The 21490-nt window shown below is 45.9% G+C and overlaps 1 protein-coding gene across 7 annotated transcripts in view; it reads right to left on the bottom strand.

Moving 5' to 3' along the window:
- REEP1 (receptor accessory protein 1) overlaps positions 1 to 21490 on the bottom strand; it is a 97207-nt gene that overhangs the window by 35965 nt on the left and 39752 nt on the right. For all 7 annotated transcript variants that reach the window (XM_046662921.1, XM_046662923.1, XM_046662926.1 and 4 more), the window contains exons 2-4: positions 15930 to 16002; positions 6794 to 6870; positions 336 to 456 (exon numbers count right to left, since the gene is read on the bottom strand). In XM_046662921.1, coding sequence (XP_046518877.1) covers positions 336 to 456; positions 6794 to 6870; positions 15930 to 16002 — 271 coding nt within the window. The remainder of the gene's footprint in view (positions 1 to 335; positions 457 to 6793; positions 6871 to 15929; positions 16003 to 21490) is intronic.

Genomic DNA, 21490 nt, shown 5'->3' with positions numbered 1-21490 from the left:
CACATCTGCAAAAGGACAGGGGTGGAACATGATAAAAAGAAGGAAATTCAGTTTGGTGGTTGAAGTATGAGTGAATCTTCTCCTACTTTTGTTTCAACTTATGGAAACGCTGTACAATAAATAATGATAAACAACATATTTTAGAGAATTTCACCACTACTTCTAAACATATCAGAAAAACAGATTTTAAAAAAAAAGATAGAAGGAACAACTTGTTGGGGGCAAATAAGAGCCAATCGAGGGTCTCTTGAAATAAAATAATCTGCCCTTTTTCTTTCTCACTTTTAAATTTTTCACTGGCTGGAAGGAGTGAAAGGCAGAGCAGCACAAGTTACCTTTTCTTTTGAAGACAGCGTGGGATGCACAAACTTCCTGTATAGGAGGCTGGAGCCTTTTGTGTAGGGAGACAGCAGCCAGGCTACAAATGCTATTTTTAGTTCATAATAGAATGGAAACCTGGAGAGAAATGAGAAAATACACATTCCATTAGGTTCTCGGAAGCACCGCCCTGGGCCTATGAAGGACGGAACCCGGTGACACAGACACCTCTCCCGCCTGCGCATGGCGACAAGGCCCCCAGAGTCCTCCTTTCTCCCCTGTGGAGGTGTGTGCACACACATGCACACGCACAGCACAAAACCAAGGCCTCTTTTAAAGCCAGTTCGTGTTTTCTTGTGTTGCCCAAGCAAGCTAGGAGCCCAGGTTCTCTCCAGCAATCCTAGGGCCATGCCTGGCAACAGCTGGCACTTCCTGCAGGCCGCGCCCATTTAGGTGGGAGCCAGGGTTCCAGCCACAGGCTCAGAAGGCCACCCTCCTGCTGCATACCCAGTCATTCACTCTTTTTTATTATTTATTTATTTTTTTGAGGAAGACTAGCCCTGAGCTAACATCTGCTGCCAATCCTCCTCTTTTTGCTGAGGAAGACTGGCCCTGAGCTAACATCCATGCCCATCTTCCTCTACTTTATATGTGGGACGCCTGCCACAGCATAGCTTGTCAAGCGGTGCCATGTCCGCACCCGGGATCTGAACTGGTGAACCCTGGGCCGCCAAAATGGAACGTGCACACTTAACCACTGCACCACCAGGCTGGCCCCCAGTCATTCACTCTTTACTCACAGCCAAGATAGCATAAACAGCTGGAGGATTTACAAGAGGCGGGAGCTGACAAAGAATCTCCAGACTGGGGGCTGGCCCCGTGGCCGAGTGGTTAAGTTCGCGCACTCCGCTGCAGGCGGCCCAGTGTTTCGTTGGTTCGAATCCTGGGCGCGGACACAGCACTGCTCATCAAACCACGCTGAGGCAGCGTCCCACATGCCACAACTAGAAGGACCCACAACGAAGAATACACAACTATGTACCGGGGGGCTTTGGGGAGGAAAAATAAAATCTTTGGGAAAAAAAAAGAATCTCCAGACTGGGAATAAAAACCTCTCCTTCTTGGCCGTCTTCTTGTTCCAAAAAGAGGCAGAGACAGGAGCCTAAGAGGCAGAGACAGGAGCCTAACTCTTGCCAGGAAAGAGATGCTACCCATCCTACTGAGGTCGATGGCAGGCAAACAGATCTTGATCTTTCTGGTACCAAAAGGAAGATGAGTTTGGGGTGCAGCTACATATTAATTCTGGAGTTTGAAGTCCTGCCTACCATTCGTTTATTCATTCCATAAACACTTACCTGGCACCTGTATGTCCAGCTTGTGCTGAGCACTGAGGAGACAATGGTGAGCAAAGAAGACCCGTTCCCTGCCCTCTTGGAGCTTCCTGTCTAGTGGGAAACGGACAAGATACTGGAGTCCTTGGAACTGACAGTCCAGTCAGGGAAACAGAGATTGATCAAATAATTGCAAATAATATAGAACAGCAACCTGAGACAAATGCTATAATAGGCCTCTGCTAATCCACGTGGGTGCCTTTGTATGTGTTAGAAGAAGCCAGCCTCTTCAACTGGATGCAGTCCTGCAAGTACAAGACTTGCAAAAAGCACTTCATCTGGCCTCTTTTGCCAGATATCTTGTGCTATGAACAACCTGTGCAACCATATTTGGCAGTCCTGATGTGTGCTAACCTTGTCTTTCTATTTTCTGTATTCTGATGCTTGGACATCTTGGGGCCTTGCTGACTGGAAAGACTGCCCCTCCTAGGGTTAGCCAATTCCTGAAGACAGTGAACAACTGGCCTGCAAGCAAGCCTTTCATATGTACAACCAACCCAGAGCCCAGACCCCCAACTGCCTCCTTTATGGAGCTCTCACTCTCTGGGCCACTGTGGCCCGCCCTAAACACCCGAGGGCCAGGTACCAGACAACTAGGGACACCCCCACACCCTGGTGCCCACTGAAATTATTCAGACTAGCCAATCCTAAACCTGCTTCCCCTGCCTTGCCTGTTCCATCCAGGGCAACCAGAATAAAGGTTCTTGCCAACATTTCCTCCCTCTGCCTCCTGATCGACCTCAGTGCTTCCCCTTGTGGCCCTGGGTGGAGAGCTGTGCCTCCTGTTTCCAGGGATCTGTGAGTACAATGAACTACTTCCTTCATGACAGTCATTTCCTTGTCTGTGGGTCTTACCACACCTGATTAAAACAAATCCTGGGTGCCCTTAAAACATGATGCTCTGAGGGAAACTGACACCTGAGCCTGAGGACTCAGAAAAGTAAATTCCTCCCAGGCATCTGAAAATAAGGAGCAATTGCCAGCAAGTCATCTCAGAGCCCTTCGGCTCTCACACAGACCCCCACATCAGCAGCGCTCACCACTCCTTTCCTCATTGAGGTCTCCTGGCCCACTGCCTTCTGCCTCTAGCAGGCTCTTCCTGAATATTCCCTCAGCAACTAGAGGACACTTTCATGTCGAGATTGTTTAATATTTCACGGCCAGAACAGAGACGGGGTTGATGGAACAGAGGTGTGATTCCCCCACATTTGAACACTCCAATGATTAATAATGGAGGAAATTTTGTCTTGAAAACAACTACTTGCCAGCCCCAAGGGGAAAGCCAACGAATCTGGCAAGCTCAGGCATCAACACAAGATACGCAGATAATCCCAAGGGGATCTGTTGCACTGCAGCTCTTGTTTATTATGTAAAAGATGTATTTTTTAAATAGGTAATGCATGCATATGGTTTTAAAAATTCTGAATGTCCAGAAGAGCGTAGAAGGAAGAATCTCCTTCCCATCCTAGACCCCTGGTCCCTTTTCCAAAGGCAAAAACATTATCAGTTTCTAGCCTGTCCTCCCAGAAGCAGACTAGCACCAAGATATACAATCATGTGGGTAAATGCGACTCCCTTAACCCCCAGACACACACAGTAGCACCCTCCTACACCTGCTTCCCCCAACACACACACAATTAACAGGATACTTTGGGAATTATCTCAAACTGCCTCTGGAATCATCACACCAGGACCAGGCCCTGGCCAGGGATCATAAGGGTCTCCAGGTTGAGCCACTCAGACCCTGTGTTTCCCAGAGGCCTTGGGGTCTCCTGGCTCTACCAACACAATCACCACCAACCAAGTCTGCCTCCAGCCGACCTACTAAATCCCAGCCTTCACCCAAGAAGTGGAGAACGACCCTGCTCATTCTGTGAGGATAAGCCTTTTAATCCTCCTGACCTCTAGGACGTATTTGAGGAGAAAAGGCCAGATGCACCCATCACATTTCCTTCATAGCTCCCAAGGCATATGCACAGCCCTGGGCTGCATGGAGTAGCTGTAGTCTCCCCACCCTCCTCACAGAACCCCTTCACACTCCGGAGGCGTAAGCCTTTTCTAAGAGGGTTGGACTAGTGATGAAATTGTCAAAAATGCATGCAATTAATGTGTAGAGAAGATTTCTGAAAGAAAACACAAGTACCTTCTAACAGTGATACCTCTGGAGAGGCAGACTGAGGGCCAGGGGAGGAGAGACTGACTTTTTAGTGTGTTTCAATTTATTTTCCCATGTGCATGTAGTATTTTATAATTTTTAAAAAACTAAATGAAATCATCCACACAAATTGTGAACCAAGCCACCATCCCAACTCTCCTGTGGCCATACACAATTGCTGTTTTCATTAAGATAGAAAGTTTTAACATGTCAAACTATGAAGAGGGCACCGCCCTAGGGGAGGGGTGGAAAGAGGTGGAATGGGGTGAGAGAAGAGTGAGGGGCAGAATATAAACATGAGGAGTGGTCTCCACTCCTGGAAGTGAACAAAAGTTTAAGATGCTTCTAGGAAGCCAGAGGTGCATGTTAGGACCTATTTTTTCTTGTAAATAGAGCTCAGAGCTGCTAAGCTGGTGTCCATGTCCCTGGAAGGGACACAGGGCTCTGTCTGTCTGATGGGCCTGTCCGTTGCCCATTCCCAGGGCAAGAGGGAGGAGGGAGAGGGAAGACTCTCCCAAAAGAAGACCATGATCTGTAATATTTGGAGGTTGGCAGAAAAAGAGGAAGCAGGCAGAGGGCGTGACCAGGCTGTGGGCTAAAGTAGGCAGGGAAGGTTCCCAAGGAACCCCTTCCCTGCAGAAATGGAGCTCAGGGCATCAGGAGAGGGGCAAGAGACCCTCACTTCCCACCCACAAACCACCTGGACAGCTCCAGTGAGAGGGACCAGATGAGGCCTCCACACAGGTCAGGAAGATCGGAGGATTCTCCCCAAACCTGTGCACATGCTCCAAATGCACCACATATCAGATGCCCTCTCGTAGTATGTAGAACATTGGCTCCACGACCTTCTCATCCTGGTGTTACTCCCATAAATATGTTCTCTTAACATGGCAAAAGGGATTTTGCAAATATCATTAAGATTATTAATCAGCTGACTTTAAGATAGGGAGTGAAGAAGCGAAACCCTCACTGTTTGCAGATGACATGATCTTATATATAGAAAATCCTAAAGAATCCATTGGAAAACTATTAGAAATAATTAACAATTACAGTAAAGTTGCAGGGTACAAAATCAACTTACAAAAATCAGTTGCATTTCTATACCCTAATAATGGGCTTACAGAAAGAGAACTCAAGAATAAAATTCCATTTACAATCACAACAAAAAGAATAAAATATCTAGGAATAAATTTAACCAAGGTGGTGAAGGACTCACACAATGAAAACTATAAGACATTATTGAAAGAAATAGATAATGACACAAAGAAATGAAAAGAGATTCCATGTACATGGATTGGAAGAATAAACATAGTTAAAATGTCCATACTATCCAAAGCAATCTACAGATTCAATGCAATCCCAATCAGAACCCTAATGACATTCTTCACGGAAATAGAACAAAGAATCCTAAAATTCATACGGGGCAACCAAAGACCCCGAATTGCTAAAGCAATCCTGAGAAAAAAGAATAAAGCTGGAGGCATCACAATCTCTAACTTCAAAATGTATTACAAAGCCATAGTAATCAAAACAGCATGGGACTGGTACAAAAACAGGCACACAGATCAGTGAAACAGAAATGAAAGCCCAGAAATAAAACCACATATCTACGGAAAGCTAATTTTCGACAAAGGTGACAAGAACACACAATGGAGAAAAGATAGTCTCTTCAACAAATGGTGCTGGGAAACTTGGACAACCACTTGCAAAAGAATGAAAGTAGACCATTATCTCATGCCATAAGCAAAAAAATTTTCAACATCACTAATCATCAGGGAAATGCAAATCAAAACTACACTAAGATACCAACTAAGATCTGTTAAAATGGCTATACTCACTAAGACTAAAAATAACAAATGTTGTAGAGGGTGTGGAGAAAGGGGAGCCCTCATACAGTGCTGGTGGGAAGCAAACTGGTGCAGCCACTATGGAAAATGTATGGAGATTCCTCAAAAAACTAAAAATAAAAATACCATATGACCCAGCCTTCCCACTACTGGGTATCAACCCAAACGACATGAAATCAACAATCCAAAGTAACATATGTACACCCATGTCCATTGCAGCACTATTCACAACAGCCAAGACATGGAAGCAATCCAAGAGCCCATTGACCAATGATTGGATAAAGAAGATGAGGTATATATATGTGTATATATATATATATATACACACAATGGAATACTACTCAGCCATAAAAAAGACAAAATCATGCCATTTGCAACAACATGGATGGACCTGGAGGGTAGTATGCTAAGCGAAATAAGCCAGACAGAGAAAGACAAATACCATATGATTTCACTTATATGCAGAATATAGACAAACATATGGACAAAGAGAACAGTTCAGTGGTTCTGGGGAAGGGAGGTGGAGGCTGAGCACAGGGGGTGAAGGGGAGCACACATACAGTGACGGACAACAAATAATGTACAACTGAAATTTCACAATGATGTAAACTATTATGAACTAAAAAACAAAAGAAAAAATGTGTACATGTGTGTACATACACACACAAAAATTTTTTCAAAGTATATACAACTATGAATAGTAGTTGTGGTGAGAGTGAATGGCATGGAGGGAAACAGTTTTATCTCACACTTTTGTGTACTATCTCTTCCTTTCCTTTTTTTTTTTTAAACACATGAATGCTTCTTTACCAACTCCATTAATTGAGGAACGGTGTTCATCTTATCCATCATCATATCCTTATACTATAAGAACAATATCTGCTTTTACAAGGTCATTCAATAAATATTTACTTGAAGAACAACTTTATAGACTAATTTATTAAGAATGTTCCACTTAACATCCCAGCACCTGCTCCTCTGCTCTGAAGTAAGGTTTGAGACTGCTTTCAGACCTTTCCTATCTCTCCCCTGACACCAGACAACATCTTCCCTTGAAATGTCCCAATTCCTGAAGTACTTACCAACAAAGGAAGATGTCGGTGAATGTCTCTGCTGTGGTGAAAAGTGCAAATATAATCCAGTACATCATCCATTTGACCTGTTGAAAGGGAAAACAACACAGGTGGTAGGAAAGGTCCAGAAGAAAGGGATATCCAACGTCAAGAGGAACAGGCCCAGACAGTGGATGCTGAGGCAAGCCAGGCGGTGCATCCCGCACTGGCAATCCCTTCCCCCTCTCCCTCCCCAGCTCATGTCCCGTTAAACCCCAAACCTTGGGGCTAGAGGTAAACAGGCTATTTCCACAACTGACCCAGGCTCAAGGTCAAAGTAGACCCTGGGTGACCTTCAATAGCCCTCAGGTGGTCTAGGGAGACCTGCAGACCAGGAGTGACTCAGGATCCAGTCAGGTCATTTTTCCACGACACAACCAGGGGAGTAAGTCTCCAGGCCTTCACAGAGACCCCCTGGAATGAATTTTAACCAGGCCAGACTCTCTGGGATGGAATGGTGGTAATCTTCACTAGTCACTTAAGAACCGTTTCCCATTGGAAAGTCCCACAGCCCCTCACAGAAACTGGATCTTTTAAAAAATATCTCCCACGCGACCATGCTTTTCCATTTTCACTGCCTCTCTCCCTAGTTGAGGGCTTCATCTCCTTTCTCCTGAACTACTTAAGAGTGTCCTGCTCCCCTGTCTCTTGGCTCTCCCCTCACCAACCCATCATAAAAACTAACGTCATCCTGATCTCCCAAAGGAAAAAATCATCAGACTGCTCCCCAGTTTAAAATCTTCCAGCCTGCAGAATAAAGTCCAAATTCCTTAGTCTGCTCCTTCTGGCTTCTGGTAATGGTGGAGCAGTTTATATTGGACCAACCTTCCTGCCACTAATAATAATAAACTCTGAACAAAACATTTAAAAACAACTGTTTGAAGGTACTAAGAAAGCTATCAAAAGCTGGCAGAAACTAGAAGGGATTCAGGTCTTGAAATAAGGGAACCACACCAAGATGTGCTGGGGACACTCCCAGCCTGCAAATCATCGGGCAGACAGAGCTCAAGAAGAAACTCACAGTCTTATGTGCCTGAGGAATTGGAGAATGAAGTGTGAGACTGCTAGAGATGCTGGAAATTGCGAGGAAAAACACCCCAGAAAGAGGGAAACCATAAGGAGGCAGGCCCTCAAATTCACACACAAAATTCCTTCAGACCCTTGGCTGGTCCCTGAACTGCACAAAATCAGGTAATCCTCCAAGGTGGCTGAGTGAAAAAGACAGCTGCAAAGCTGAGAGAGTTGAGCAGAGATTCAGCTTCTTCCCACTGTAGGAGAAACAGGGTTTGGAGTTCAAGTCCCGCCAAGTTAGAGGAGCTTGGTAAACACTCGGGAATTTCCATCCACTGCCAAGTTTATCATCAGCAGAACAGGCTCCTCAGCAGGAGGCAGACAAGGTCTTGTCCAGTTGTAAAGCCCACGGCATGCTAAGGCCCAGGATCCAGGAGTTCCCAACACTGGTATCCAGATACACAGCCAGGAGCCTGAATTCCCTCTCTACAGGCTTTTTCTTTTTAGTATTCAAACTATACTCTAATATCTTCAATTAAAACAAAGGACGACAACAACAACAACAAAAATCCCTTCCTTGACACAACCCTTAGGTCACAAACTTCTCCAGTGAGTCAGCTATACGTCAGCATCTACTTCCTCACCCCCACTTACTCAGTGCGCTGCACCCATTACATCCATACTGCTCTCACTGGGTTTCCACTTCGGAGTGTACTTCCCAATCTTTCCTCCATATTCCAGTCATAACGATCTTCTTAAATCCAAATGTGATGATTCTGCTTCCTAGCTTAAGGTTTTCAATAGTTGCTTATGGTTGTTAAGAAAAAGCCCAAGTTCCTTAAATTGGCTTACAAGTTCTTGCATGAACTGGACCCTAATTATCTCTATAAAAGCTCTCCTCCTTTCTTGAATTTTTCACTCCAGTTATAATGAACCTCTTTCAGTTCCCTGAACAGCCCATCTTCTTTTGTCTCCAGATTTCAGCCCTCGCATCTCAGCCTAAATGTCATTTCCTCCAGAAGGTATCCAAAGTTTGGGTAAGTGTGCTCTCCCTTCTTCCCCCAACAGTGTCATACATGCTCCCTCTCATAACACTTATCACTCTGCTTTGAAAGTACCTGTTTATTTCTATGATTTTCTTACTAGATTGTAAGTTCCCTGAGAGTGGAGATGAGTTGTTCTTGCACATCATTTTATCTCTAGTACCCAAAACAGTTCCTGGTACACAGTGGGTATTCAATGAATATGTTTTGAATGACTGGATTAGAATGGTGGCATTGTGAATGGGAAAGAAAGGATGGTTTCAAAAAGGTTGAGAAGGTATATACTCTGGGAAATACTGGTCTAGGTGGCTTTTTGAGAAGAAAAGACAAATTAGCTTGCAAGGTAACAGATGCTCCACATGAGTGCCTGCTGAATGGATAGCATAGGAGGAAAGGGGCCTGTTGAAGTCCGGGTGTGGTGGGATATGGAGCCACTCACACCACAAGAAACTAAAGACAGAGGCAGTTTAGAGAGAAGAGGTTGAGATCCATGAAGCTGAGGGCAGTCTCAGGGTCCAGGAGGACATCCAAGAATACCCAAGGCCTCCAGAAAGGTAAGACCAAATCTCAGGAGGCAGACTGGGGCTACGGACAAAGATGAGGGAGCCATGGCAGAGAGGGAGCTTGAAGTGTTAGCCTAAAGAAGTTTCCATCCTGTACTCCTCACTTGAAAATACTTTCGTGCAGGAAGAAGGGCCTGAGAATGACTCACTGAGCCTAACAAGGTAAATGGAATACTGGTGACGCAGAGACGGAAACCATAAATAAATTACCAGGAAATGGTTTTCCCCATCATGCTGCAGAAAAACCAAATGAAGGTTATTTTTTCCAAGGTTTGAAATAGAACTTTCCAGGTTCAAGAGATTCTATTCAAAACTCCCTGCAAGATGAGGAGGAGCCTGGGCGGGCAGCATCCAGAATAGAGAGAAGGAACTATGGCTCATTTGAGAGGTAATGACTAGAGCAATTCTGGAATGGACAGTTGACAGCAGGACTGGGGAATCCCTCTAGACTGAACAGGGGCAGGATCCAGGAGTAAGGAGAGAAGCTGTGACCCTAGGTCACAGCAAGAGGGTGGGAAGCAGAGCCTGGAGACCTTCCATGAGCCACAAAGGTAGGCTGAGACCCCAGGGCCCATCACACTCTGCCCCCAGGGCTCCTGGCAGCCTCCCCCATGGGCTGTGGAGGTAGCAGGCTTAGCCAGCTCTTTAGCCACAGCACACCTACACACTCACCCTTCACCAGTCACACTAATATTTCTTGAGCCTTTCATACTTCCTCTTGCATTTGGGCTCTGCTTCAGCCTCACAGGAATTCCCTCTGCCAAATGACTGAGAAAGAAAAAGTCTGAGCCTGGTTTATAGATAAGTCTGCACCATCTGCTGGCACGAACTCATAGTGGACAGCTATATAGTCAGCGGTGGCCCCGAGGAAGCGGGGAAGTGAAATTTCCCTGCAGGCAGAACTTTGAGCAGAGCGCTTAACCGGGAAGAAGAAAGATCCTGAGGTAATGGGTTTACACTGTCATCAGGTATACCAACTGTGTATTTTCTTATTTTCTGTATTCTTGATGCTCTGGCATCTGGGGCCTCACTGACTAGGGAGAGACTGCCCCTCCCAGGACTAGCCAATTCTTAGGGATAGCAAAAGACTTGCCCCAGGGGACCTTTCATATGCAAAGTGACCAATCCAGAGCCCATACTCCAAACTACCTCCCTTTTGGAGCTTTCCCAGGTTGAGCCAATATTCTCCTGCTCTAATCACCCCAGGGCCAGGTACCAGACAAGCAGGGGCAGCCCCCACACTCCAGAGCCTCCTGAAACTATTCAAAGGAGCCAATCCTAACCCTGCTTACTCTGCCTCACCTTGACTTCTCTGCAGAGACCACAATAAAGGTTGTTGCCCGTGCTTCCCACTTGCTCTCCCTCTGACCCCTGACAGCCCCGGTGCCACCCCAGGTGGCCCTGCATGGCACGCTGTGCCTCCTACTTCTAGGGAACTGTGAGTAAAAGCTTGTTCCTTCATGGCAGTCATTTCTGTGTCTGCATGCCTCACCATACCTGACTAAAACAAGTCACCAGGTAAGGATTTGGCCAGATGTTGAGGTACTTTGAAGGGACAAGAGCTTGTTGTTGAAGTGTGATCACATTTTGGAATGATGTGAATGGACTCATAGAATACAGATGTGTGGCCTGTGCTTGACCAGCACCATCAGAATCATTTAGGAGCTTGTTAGAAATGCAGAATCCCAGGCCTCACCCCAGACCTAATGGATCGGAATCCGCATTTTAATGAAATCCAGTGTTCGTTCATATGCATGTTAAAGTTTGAGAATCACTGGTCTAACTGACTCACAACAGTTTTGCTTCTCAATCCCAAACTTCTGAGCTCTGCTTCTTAATAATTTCAGAAGCTGAGGGATAGATAGGTCCACCAGGGATCCAAAATGGTTCCAGTGAAGTAGAAGCAGAGACTAGACTGTCACCTGGCCATTTTGGGACCACCATACCACTAGGAAATAGATAATAAAGGGACTTATGGGCTTTGATGGGGTGACTGATCCTGATTATCAAGGGGAACCAGGTTTGCTGCTATACGAAATAGCAGGAAGTTAAGGATCCTCTGGGGCAATCTCCCAGTCCTGTCTTGTTGAGAGAGAAAAGTCAACAGATCACTACTACAACCCTACAGACAAGATTACTAAAGCCTCAGATTCCTCAGGAATGAAGACTTGGGCCACACCCTTGCATAAGGAACCCCACTCTCTAAAGCTCTAACTGAAGGCCAAGGGAGCATGCACTGGACGGGAGAAGAGGAAAGAGGGGCAAAATTGTGAAAGACTTTGGAAAGGGGATCCGTGGGATGCTAGGTGCTGAGGGATGAGCATCCATCTGAATTACCTTGATTCTACAGGTGTCTTGTTCGTCAATGTCTTTGAGCTATTTTACAACTTTGTAAGTTATAGAAAACTGATTGCAATGCAAGTGAATTTTGTCCAGTGGAGGTACAATTGATCTCCCCACCCTCCCAAGAAGTCAGATGAATATCTCTTCATTTCAAATGAAGAGCTATTCATAACAAATTCATTTCATCATTCCTGATTTCTTATATGTGTCTGTTCTTTGGAGTTTCCTTGAACTGTTTTTTTAGCACCTTATTGGTTCCTTCATTATAAAGAGTTAAGTAAAATTTGTGACCATGTTAATTTTATATTTGTACAAAAGTCATGGTTTTACCCTTTTAAAAAAATTATCTTTTCACAAAAGACATAAACACCAGCTATGAACTTATGATCACTTACATGACTAAGGACTGTAGCTTCTACCCATAGTGAGTGGGGTTCCTTATGTGTAGAGTTAAATATCTTAAGTAATTTTCTCCCCTAATATAGTATATAGAGTATATCAGTGATGGCTCACTTCATAATTTAATTTTCAGAGCGTTGAATATTAAGGTTGGATCCTGTCAGAGCCAGAGGAGGAGAGGACTTGCCAGAGATACTGGACCTGGAGCTCGACTCAGCTGAAGAAATTTGGATTTGGCAAGTAAATGGGTTGTAGAGAATTCTTGTTGGAGGTTTTTTAAAGTCCAAAATCTGGATAAAAGCTGTGGACCTTGAGCAGCCAAAGAAGTAAGTAATGGATATATAGGTTTATAGATATAAATATATATATATATATATACCCATGCATAAATATATGTATTATAGTTATGTATTTATGTATATTATGTATTATATATTATATTTTAATATTTTATATTGTTTTATATTTTAATTTTATTTTATATTTTTATCTATGTCATATATATATTTTTTACTACCAGCATCCAAAGCCTTCTCATTTGGGAGAGTGTCCCAGCATGAGGGTCTTTGTGGGAGGCAAGGCCTGTTATCTAGGCTTGGAAAATTCAAGTGCCCCTATCCAGGACACATGTATCCAGGACACAGGGAATGTTCCAAAGGCATGGGCAGCTAGCAGCCCATGTCCATGGTGGTAACATCGGCAGCAGCTTCCTAACCAGACCTGTCCTGTGACATGAGCTTGGCTGTCACTACCACCCAGGCTTCTCAGATCCTCCCCAATTTCTGACTATCTTTCTCTAGCCTTCTAGTTAATTCTATGAGTTCCCATAAATTCCTTTCTGTTTAAGTTTTCATCCAAAAACCTTGACTAGTGCAGTATGTTTTGAAAGACATAAGAAGCTCTAAATGTTAAGAGCAGTGTTTCTCAAATTGCAGATCTTGTTAAAAATGCTGATTTTTATTTAGGAGGTGTGGGTAGGGCTTGCGAGTCTTCATTTCTAACAAGCTCCCAGGTGCTGCTGATAATGCTGGTCCACAGACCACTCTTTGGGTACTGAGATCGAGAGCAGAGAATGCTTGTAGAGAAGTGGCTGGAAAGTAGGAAGAAGCAAGATCAGGAAGGGTGTCAAGCACTGTATAATGGAGTCTGGACTCGATCTTGCAGGTGATAAGCAGCTATTAAAGGATCCAGAGGAAATAAAATGAATAGGTTTCCATTTTAAAAAGGCTTCTAGAAGTTATGTGGACACAGAGTGTGAGATGAGAGACAGTAGGCAAGGGAACCAGTTAGGTTGTATGGCAGGCCGAATGGCCCCCAAAAATGTCCTTGTCCTAGTCTCCAGAACCTGTGAATATGTTGCCTCATATGGGAAATGGGACTCTGTGGCATTAAGTAGTCAAGGACTTTCAGATGGGAAGATTGTCCTGGATTATCCAGGCGGGCCCAGTGTAACCACACGGATCCTTAAAAGCGGAGAACCTCCCGGGCTGTGGTCAGACGGGGACAGGACTACGGAAGAATGGTCAGAGATGCAAGGTTGCTGCTCTGAAGGTGGAGGAAGGGGCATGAGCCGAGGAAGGCAGGTGCTTTCTAGGAACTGGAAAAGGCAAGGAAATGGGTTCTCCCCTGCAGCCTCCACAAGGAGCACAGCCTGCTCGATTTTAGTCCAGTGAGACCCATCGTGCTTCTGACCTCCAGAACTGTGAGGTAGTGAATTTGTGTCATTTTAAGTGACTCAGTTCATGGTAATTCATTACAGTGGCAGGAAGAAATCAACAGAGGAGGCCACTGCAACATTCCAGGAAGAAATGATGAGAACTTCATTTAAGGGAGCAGCAGCAGAGGAGAGACCTGGTTTGAAAGATTATTAGGAGGATAAAGATGAAGGGATGTAGTCGCTCACTGGGGATGTGTATGGTGGTGAAGGAGAGGCAGGAGTCAAAGGAAATTCCCAGGTTTCTCTCTTGAACAAATGGGTCTATTGGTCAAAAGGAGGGAAAGAAGTAAGTGTGACTGGGCGTGTGAGACAGCATATGTGAGAGGGTGTGTGAGTGTGTGTGAGCAAGTGCAGGAAAAGGAGCAGGTCTTCCCTAATACTACTGGGCTCTTTTTTTCCAATTCCGTTTTTACCAAGAAACCTATCTTCACTCTTAAGCTTTCCCTACTGGCAAAAGCACGTGCTCACCAGCCAACACAAACAGCTGCTCTGCTTGTCAGTTACACTTTTTCACTCTCAATTAATGAATTGCCATTCTAGTCATAAACCAGGCTCCGGTGAGTTCAGTCAGAGCGAAACAATTTACCAGGGTTTGATCTCTCCCAGATGAGCCGACAAAATTAAGTTTTTACCCCTGCAAAGCGGAAGATCAGACCTTGAACCTCCGCGATCCCAGTTTTGCCTCCTTCCCTGGCACAGTTTCCTGCGCCCTAGGCTGGAAGGGGTCGGGGAAAGGGAGACCCCAAAGAGGCTGCCTCATGCTTTACTCTTGTGCCAAGACAATTGAGAACCATAAGGTTCTGTGCTCACATCGAAACAGCTATTTATAGTCCACGCGCTGAGATTCTCGCACATATACCCGGGACCCAGTCTCCAGAGGAGAACACGCCGGGCTGGGTCCCCTGCTTAGCAGCGAATGTAAGCTGAGGTGAGCGGTTCTGGGAAACCAGAGAGTGGGGCGTGAGTTCTGGTTGGCTGACTTTATCTGGGGGTGGCTGGTTTGGTCATGAACACATCCCGGGAAATCTGAGAAAGAAAGTAATGATTTTCCGAACCCACTTTGAATTATTTCTTTACCTGTGCCAAACTTGCCAAGTGACGTCTTTTGAGAGAAAGAGAGAAAGCAAAGACCCTTTGTTCCTCACAACACCAGGGGCTCAGATTGCTGCTGTCCACCCTCCGCTCAGATCAGGGCAGCAAGTCTCTTGTAAGTGCAGCTTCTTGTCCAGCATTGATTAATCAGACGTCAGAGCCAGGGCCTGACTTCAGTCTTTTGAAGACAAAATCCACATCTTTTGTACTTTGACTGGGGTCTCTTCCCTCACCACCCACCCCGCAGGGCTTTGTCAGTTGGGGGTGGTCTGATGGCTCTCCGGCCTAGAGGTGCCCAGCATGTCTAGGGCTGTAACTGCAGCGCCCAAATCCCCCAGCAGGGATGCGATCCTTCAGCCAGGAAGCACTCCAGAGTCCCTTCCCCCGTGCTCAGCCCTGTGCTCGGTGCTGTGGGAAACAGTCATGGGATGACGAACAGCTCCTGCCCTCTACAAGCTCATAAAGCAACAGGGCTTAGATCACAGTGTGCTCGAATCACAGAACCGGAATCAGAGCCAGAAGCTGCCCCAGGTCTGCTGGACTCGAGGACCTGCGCTCCTGCCCCCGAGGCCAGACTGTCTCCCAGTCATGGCGCTTTACGGTCTACACAGTGTTTTCCAGACGAGAAAACTGAGGCTCAGAGAGGTGACGCCACTGATCCAAGGCCGTACAGTGGCATGTGGCAGACTAGGGGGCCTCCGATTCCAGGTGCCACTTCCTCTCCCTGTACCCCCCGGCCTTCCTCACTTCCGCACTCTAGTTCTAAAGACAAGGTCTAGACAGGGGAGAGGACTCCTGGGTCACCCCAGGCACGTCTCATGACAAGAAGGGATTCCCGCTACCAGTGCCCACACCAAAGAGGGCTCCCGCCTTCTCCCTCCACTTCACACCCAGCTTCCCCCGCCTCACCCCATTAGCACCCCCAAAGTGGTACTTACATATTCTTTAATGTCCTTTGATTTCACAGCCTTGTAGGAATAATATGCAGGGTAAAGGGTGCCAAATATAAGCCTGGAGGGAAGAGCAAGAGAAGAAAAGAGAAACGTGATTTTCATTCATCCTATTTGAAGGAAGATGTCTGTCTTTTATACCAGGAGCAGTTCTCCAAGCTACCGAAAATGCTGCTGTGGGGCTTGATTTATTTTTACAAACGCCCTCAAGGTTTCTGCTCATGGCTGGGATGTGCTTAGGAACCTGTGTCTCCTTCTCCTGTTACAGCTCCACACCCACCTTCCTTCAATCTGTAGTTTGGCAGCATGGAAGGGTGGTTTGAGGTCATGGAAGCGAAAAATGGTGGAGTAGGGGGTAAGGATGGAAAGCAAGCTGAGCAGCCGAGACCCCTGAAATTAAAAGCCAAACCTTCCTCCCTCCTGCAAATCCCCTCTGATGCTCTACAAAGCCCACCCACACCACGCGCTTCCTTCTCCACCAAACCTTTCGCTCCAACTCCCTTCCCACTCACTCCCCTCAGACTTGATTTCAGCATCCTGCAGCCAGAATAAGCTTTTCAAATTGTAAATCCAATCAAGCCAACACCTCCTCCTGCCACACACATCCCCACCCTGCATTAACCTGCTCATCACTCTTAAGATGAAGAAGCAAAAATTATGTCACCAGCATGACTGGGCATCAGCACTCACTGACTCATGCCAAGGGCTGCGCTAGGTCATTAAATAATTGGACTCTCAGCCCTGCCTCTAAGGACCTCATGGCATAGTTCTACCAGCCCTCATTCTTTTTACCTTGCACTATCCCCTACAAAGACTCTGACCGAGCTGTTCTCTCCTTCTGGAACCTTCCCTCCCGCTTCTTTGTCTGTTAATGCCTGCACATCCATGAGATCCCAGCTCCATCATGACTTCATGGAAGCCTTCCCTGACCTTCCTGACTAGATTAAACCTCCCAACTACCCTCTTGTAGCACAACGTACATGTGACCAGGGTGCTCATTTACAATTCTTTGTGTGATGCTTTGATTGACAGCATCTCCCCACTGGACTGTAAGCGCCTTCAGAGCACAGAATGGATCTGTTTTGTTCAACAATGTGTCCCCAGGATGAACCACACAGTAGGCTCTCAAGGGTTTTTTTTTTTTTTTTTTAAAGATTTTATTTTTTTCCTTTTTCTCCCCAAAGCCCCCCGGTACATAGTTGTATATTCTTCGTTGTGGGTCCTTCTAGTTGTGGCATGTGGGATGCTGCCTCAGCGTGGTTTGATGAGCAGTGCCATGTCCGTGCCCGGGATTCAAACCAACGAAACACTGGGCCGTCTGCAGTGGAGGATGGGAACTTAACCACTCGGCCACGGGGCCAGCCCCCAGGGGTTTTTTTTTTTTTTAAAGATTGGCACCTGAGCTAACAACTGTTGCCAATCTTTTTTTTTTTTTTGCTTTTTCTCCCCAAATCCCCCCAGTACATAGTTATATATTTCAGCTGTGGGTCCTTCTAGTTGTGGCATGTGGGACGCCGCCTCAGCATGGCTTGATGAGCAGTGCTGTGTTCGCACCCAGGATCCGAACTGGTGAAACCCTGGGCTGCCGAAGTAGAGCGCGCAAACTTAACCACTCGGTTAACAGGGATATTTTTAAGCGCGTGGACAAAATATCAGAGCTGGAAGAGTTAATCCTTTCACCTGACAGATGTCACCCCTAGGTGTGGATCAATTCAGGTGCAAGCAATTGAGTATGGGAGCCACCAGGCCCCAGGCCCCACAGGAGCCAACTTCTGTGACAACCCCAAAGACAGAGCTTCCAGGGTCTCTGCAAGGAGACACCACACTCAGGAAGCCCAAAGCTACGGCTTGGACAGAGAACTCCCAGTGCAGATGCAGTTTACCAAGCAGAGGTCAGCTTTACCATAAGCACTGCAGCCAGGTCTGCCCACAGGGTCTGGTCACAAGCCGGCTCCACCCTACCCCACCCCTGGGCATTCTCACATATCAGGGAGAGTCATCTTCCTCCGTGAGGCCTTTCCTGACCTCGTCACTCTGCTAAGGATTGGGTCCCTCCCCCAGTTCCTCACTGCCACACTTCCTGGATCTTCCCCTTCTTAGCCGTCATCCAGAACACCTGCAATGGTTTATTCGATGTCTCTCCCACAAGACTATATGTTCCACAAAGACAAGGGTGGTGTCAGTCACATTCACAACTGCACCCCACCAGGGCCTGGCAAGTACTTAATAAGTACGTGGTGCTCACTGTGTGAAGTTTCAGAGAGCAGTGAAGCAAAAGTCAGAGCTATCCAGGGGACACTCGCGACCTTGGGACTCAGGTCTCAGCAGTAACGGGGATGCCAGACGGCACTGGGCTGATTCAGCAAAGCCTCGGGCCAACGCCACAGGCTCCGGAGAAATAAACACGCTGCTCCTTTGGCACAGATGTCCTGGTTATTAGCCACGTGTGCCAGGATGGTTTCTAGCCCCTGCCCTGAGGCAGCATGCGAGTGGCAGAAGACAGACAGGTGGGAAGTGCATCGTGACCCCACAGCCTTGCTTAGTTCCTCTGTGGACTCCACGAGCAGTGACACCCTCTGAGCGGTCACAGAACTGGGGGGCCCATGCTCCTCTGCTGGACTCCAGGCATGGAGTGCATCCCCCTTCCTGGCCCCGCTCTGACAGCACAGGGACGCAAGATAAGTCTGCTCTTCAGCCTCTAAAAGCTCAATAACCCTGGCAGGTCAGAGAGCACACTCAGCATCCCACTGCCGAGGCAAGGCAAATGGGATTAAAATGACAAGTTCTTCTAAATCTATTTTGGAGAAAAGAAAGAAAGGAAGCAGGTCCAAGCCAAAGGGGTTTGGTACTAACATCCATTCAGACCAAGGCCCCCTTGCAAGGCCCTTCTCCCCAGGCCCCACATGACTTCCCTCCCAGCCTTAGGGCCCACCGTCGCTCAGCTTCTGGATCTCACAGCCAGCGGCTGTCCCCCAATAAGCCACGCTTGCTCGCTCACAATCTGTGACTTCCTGCCTGCTCTTTCTTCTGGCTGAATTCTGTAGGATCCTCCCACAACCCCACAACTTTTTTTTCGTGATAAAGTCCTACTAATCCTTTAAGACCCATCTCAAAAAAAGCCTCTTCTTCTGAATCTTGATTGCTTGTCCCTCAGAAATTTCTTGACACTCTTTAAGTCTCTTTCAGCCCTTATGTAGTAGTAGTAATAAAAAAACATTAAAAAAAGATAACTTATATCACCGAGTCCTCACTAACACCAGTCACTGCTCTACAGGCTTAGACACTCTCTTCCTTAATCCTCTCCACGCTCATACAGGATAAGAATTCTTACGACTTCATTTTTACAGACTAGACCCTGAGGCCCAAGGAGACACAACAGCCACGGGCAGAGCTGAGATGGGGACCTGGGCAGCCTGACAACAGGGCCTGCCTTCTTTCTTCTCCCAGGGCTGCCCGTGCTGGCTGAGTGGGTCTCCCCGTCCAGACCACACAGTCCTGGGTGATTAGTGGGGTGCCTGCTACAGCCCCTGCCTAAGTGGGTGCTTGACAAATGTCTGTTGAGTGAATAAAGATCAAACAATTGCGATCTCTCTCCAAGGAACTTAACCCACCTGATAGATTCTCACAACTCTCTCCAGAAGGTCAGGAGGAAAGCAGTAAAATACTTTAGGAGGATCCAGCGCTACTTAAGTGCCCAAGGTTGGCTCAAGAGAGGGAAGGTGAAGGCTTGAGGCCCATCCTCTGGAGAGGAGACTGGCTCTGTGCTAACACACTTCTCCCAGTTACCTGTGAACGGAGCCTCACGCTGCACCTCACAGCCTCAGAACTCTGCGCCCGCCCTCCCTTCTCCCCACTGTCATTTACTGCTACCCTGAAGCCCCCACCCTTAACTTACTGGCTCCATTTATCTGCCCGCATTTCTCCTTTCTTTGCCCTTCATTCCTCCTCTCTTCAAGTTAGGGGCCTTGTGAATATATCACAATTTATTTACTCATTCTATAGATGCATATTTAGGATCTTTACAATTTTCCACAATTGCAAACAGGGCGGTAATGAACATTCTTACGCATGTCTCCTTGTGCACATATGAGACTTCCTCCTTCCTCTAGGCTACACGCATAGTGTGGAACTGCTGGCTCAAAAGGGTACAGCACCTTCCAGGAGTTAATGTAACACCACTCGCCAGAGAGGCTGTATAAGTTTCTACTACTCCCTGCAGTGTAAAAGGTTCTGATGCTCCCCATTCTTGTCAAACTGATATAGTCTGATTTTAAAATTTTTGCCAGTCTGATGGGTGTGAAATGGTATCTCCTGTTTATTTTAATTTGCATTTCCTCAATTACAAGTGAAGTCAAGCAACTTTTTATGCCTATTGGTCATGTGGGCTGCTTAACTGGTTTATTTATATCCCCCCAATAAGTTGTTTATCTCTCTCTTACTGATTTTTAGGAATTCTTTGTAAATTATGGGTATAATCCTTCCTTGGACATAAGCATTGCAAACATCTTTCCCCAATAGAAAATTCTTTTAACTTTGTTTGTAGTGCCTTCTGTTGTACAGAAGTTTCAAATTTTATATGGACAAATACATCAATCTTTTCTTTTACAGCTTTTTTTATGTGTGTGTGAGGAAGATTGGCCCTGAGCTAACATCTGTGCCAATCTTCCTCTATTTTGTATATGGGATGCTGCCACAGTGTGGCTTGATGAGCAGTGTGTAGGTCCATGCCTGGAATCTGAACCTGTGAATCCCGGGCCACCAAAGCAGCACGTGTGAACTTAACCACTACGACACTGGGCCAGCTCCCATTATAGCTTATTTTTTATATCTTGATGAAGAAATCTTGATCACATATATATTTTCTTAAAAAAGTTTTTAACTTTTGCTTTTTCACTATTAGTTTTTAATTCACCTGGAATTTATGTATGCTGTGAGTAAGGGATTCAACTTTATTCTTTTCTGTATGGAGCCCAATTGTCCCAGTAGCGTTTACTGAATCCTTTCCCACTGATTATCAGTTCTAACTGTCATGTACAAAGTTCTCCAACGTGTACAGGTATGATTTCAGCTCTCTATTCTGTTCCTCTGGTCTACCATCTAACCACGTACCTATACCACTGTGTCTTAATTTCCATAGCTTTATAATAAATCCTGATATTCTTAAAATTGTCCTGCTTATTCTTAGCCCTTTGTTTTTCTATATGGATTTCATGATAGCTTGTCAAGTTGCATGAAAAACTTTCTGTATTTTGATTGGAATTGCACTGAATTTACAGATTTACTCAGGAAGAATCGCTATCTTTAGGTTATCAGGTTTTTTCTTCACGAATGTGGATGCTCTCCTCCACTTATTCAGGTCTTAATGTCTTTTCATGATATGTCGTAAATTTCTTCATAAAGATCTTAGACATGTTTTATTTATTCCTAAGTACTTTAGGGTTTTTTGGTGGTATTGTGAACTTTTTAAATTAGATTTTCTGTTGGTTATTAATGGTATTCAGGACTGTTATTGATTTTCCACGTTGATCTCAGAACCGCTAATCTTGCTG

The sequence above is a fragment of the Equus quagga genome, chromosome 5 (genome assembly GCF_021613505.1).
Source record: "Equus quagga isolate Etosha38 chromosome 5, UCLA_HA_Equagga_1.0, whole genome shotgun sequence".
In the NCBI taxonomy this organism is placed as follows: Eukaryota; Metazoa; Chordata; class Mammalia; order Perissodactyla; family Equidae; genus Equus; species Equus quagga.
Note: the sequence above shows the minus strand (reverse complement) of the source record. Positions and strands in the feature narration are given on the sequence as shown.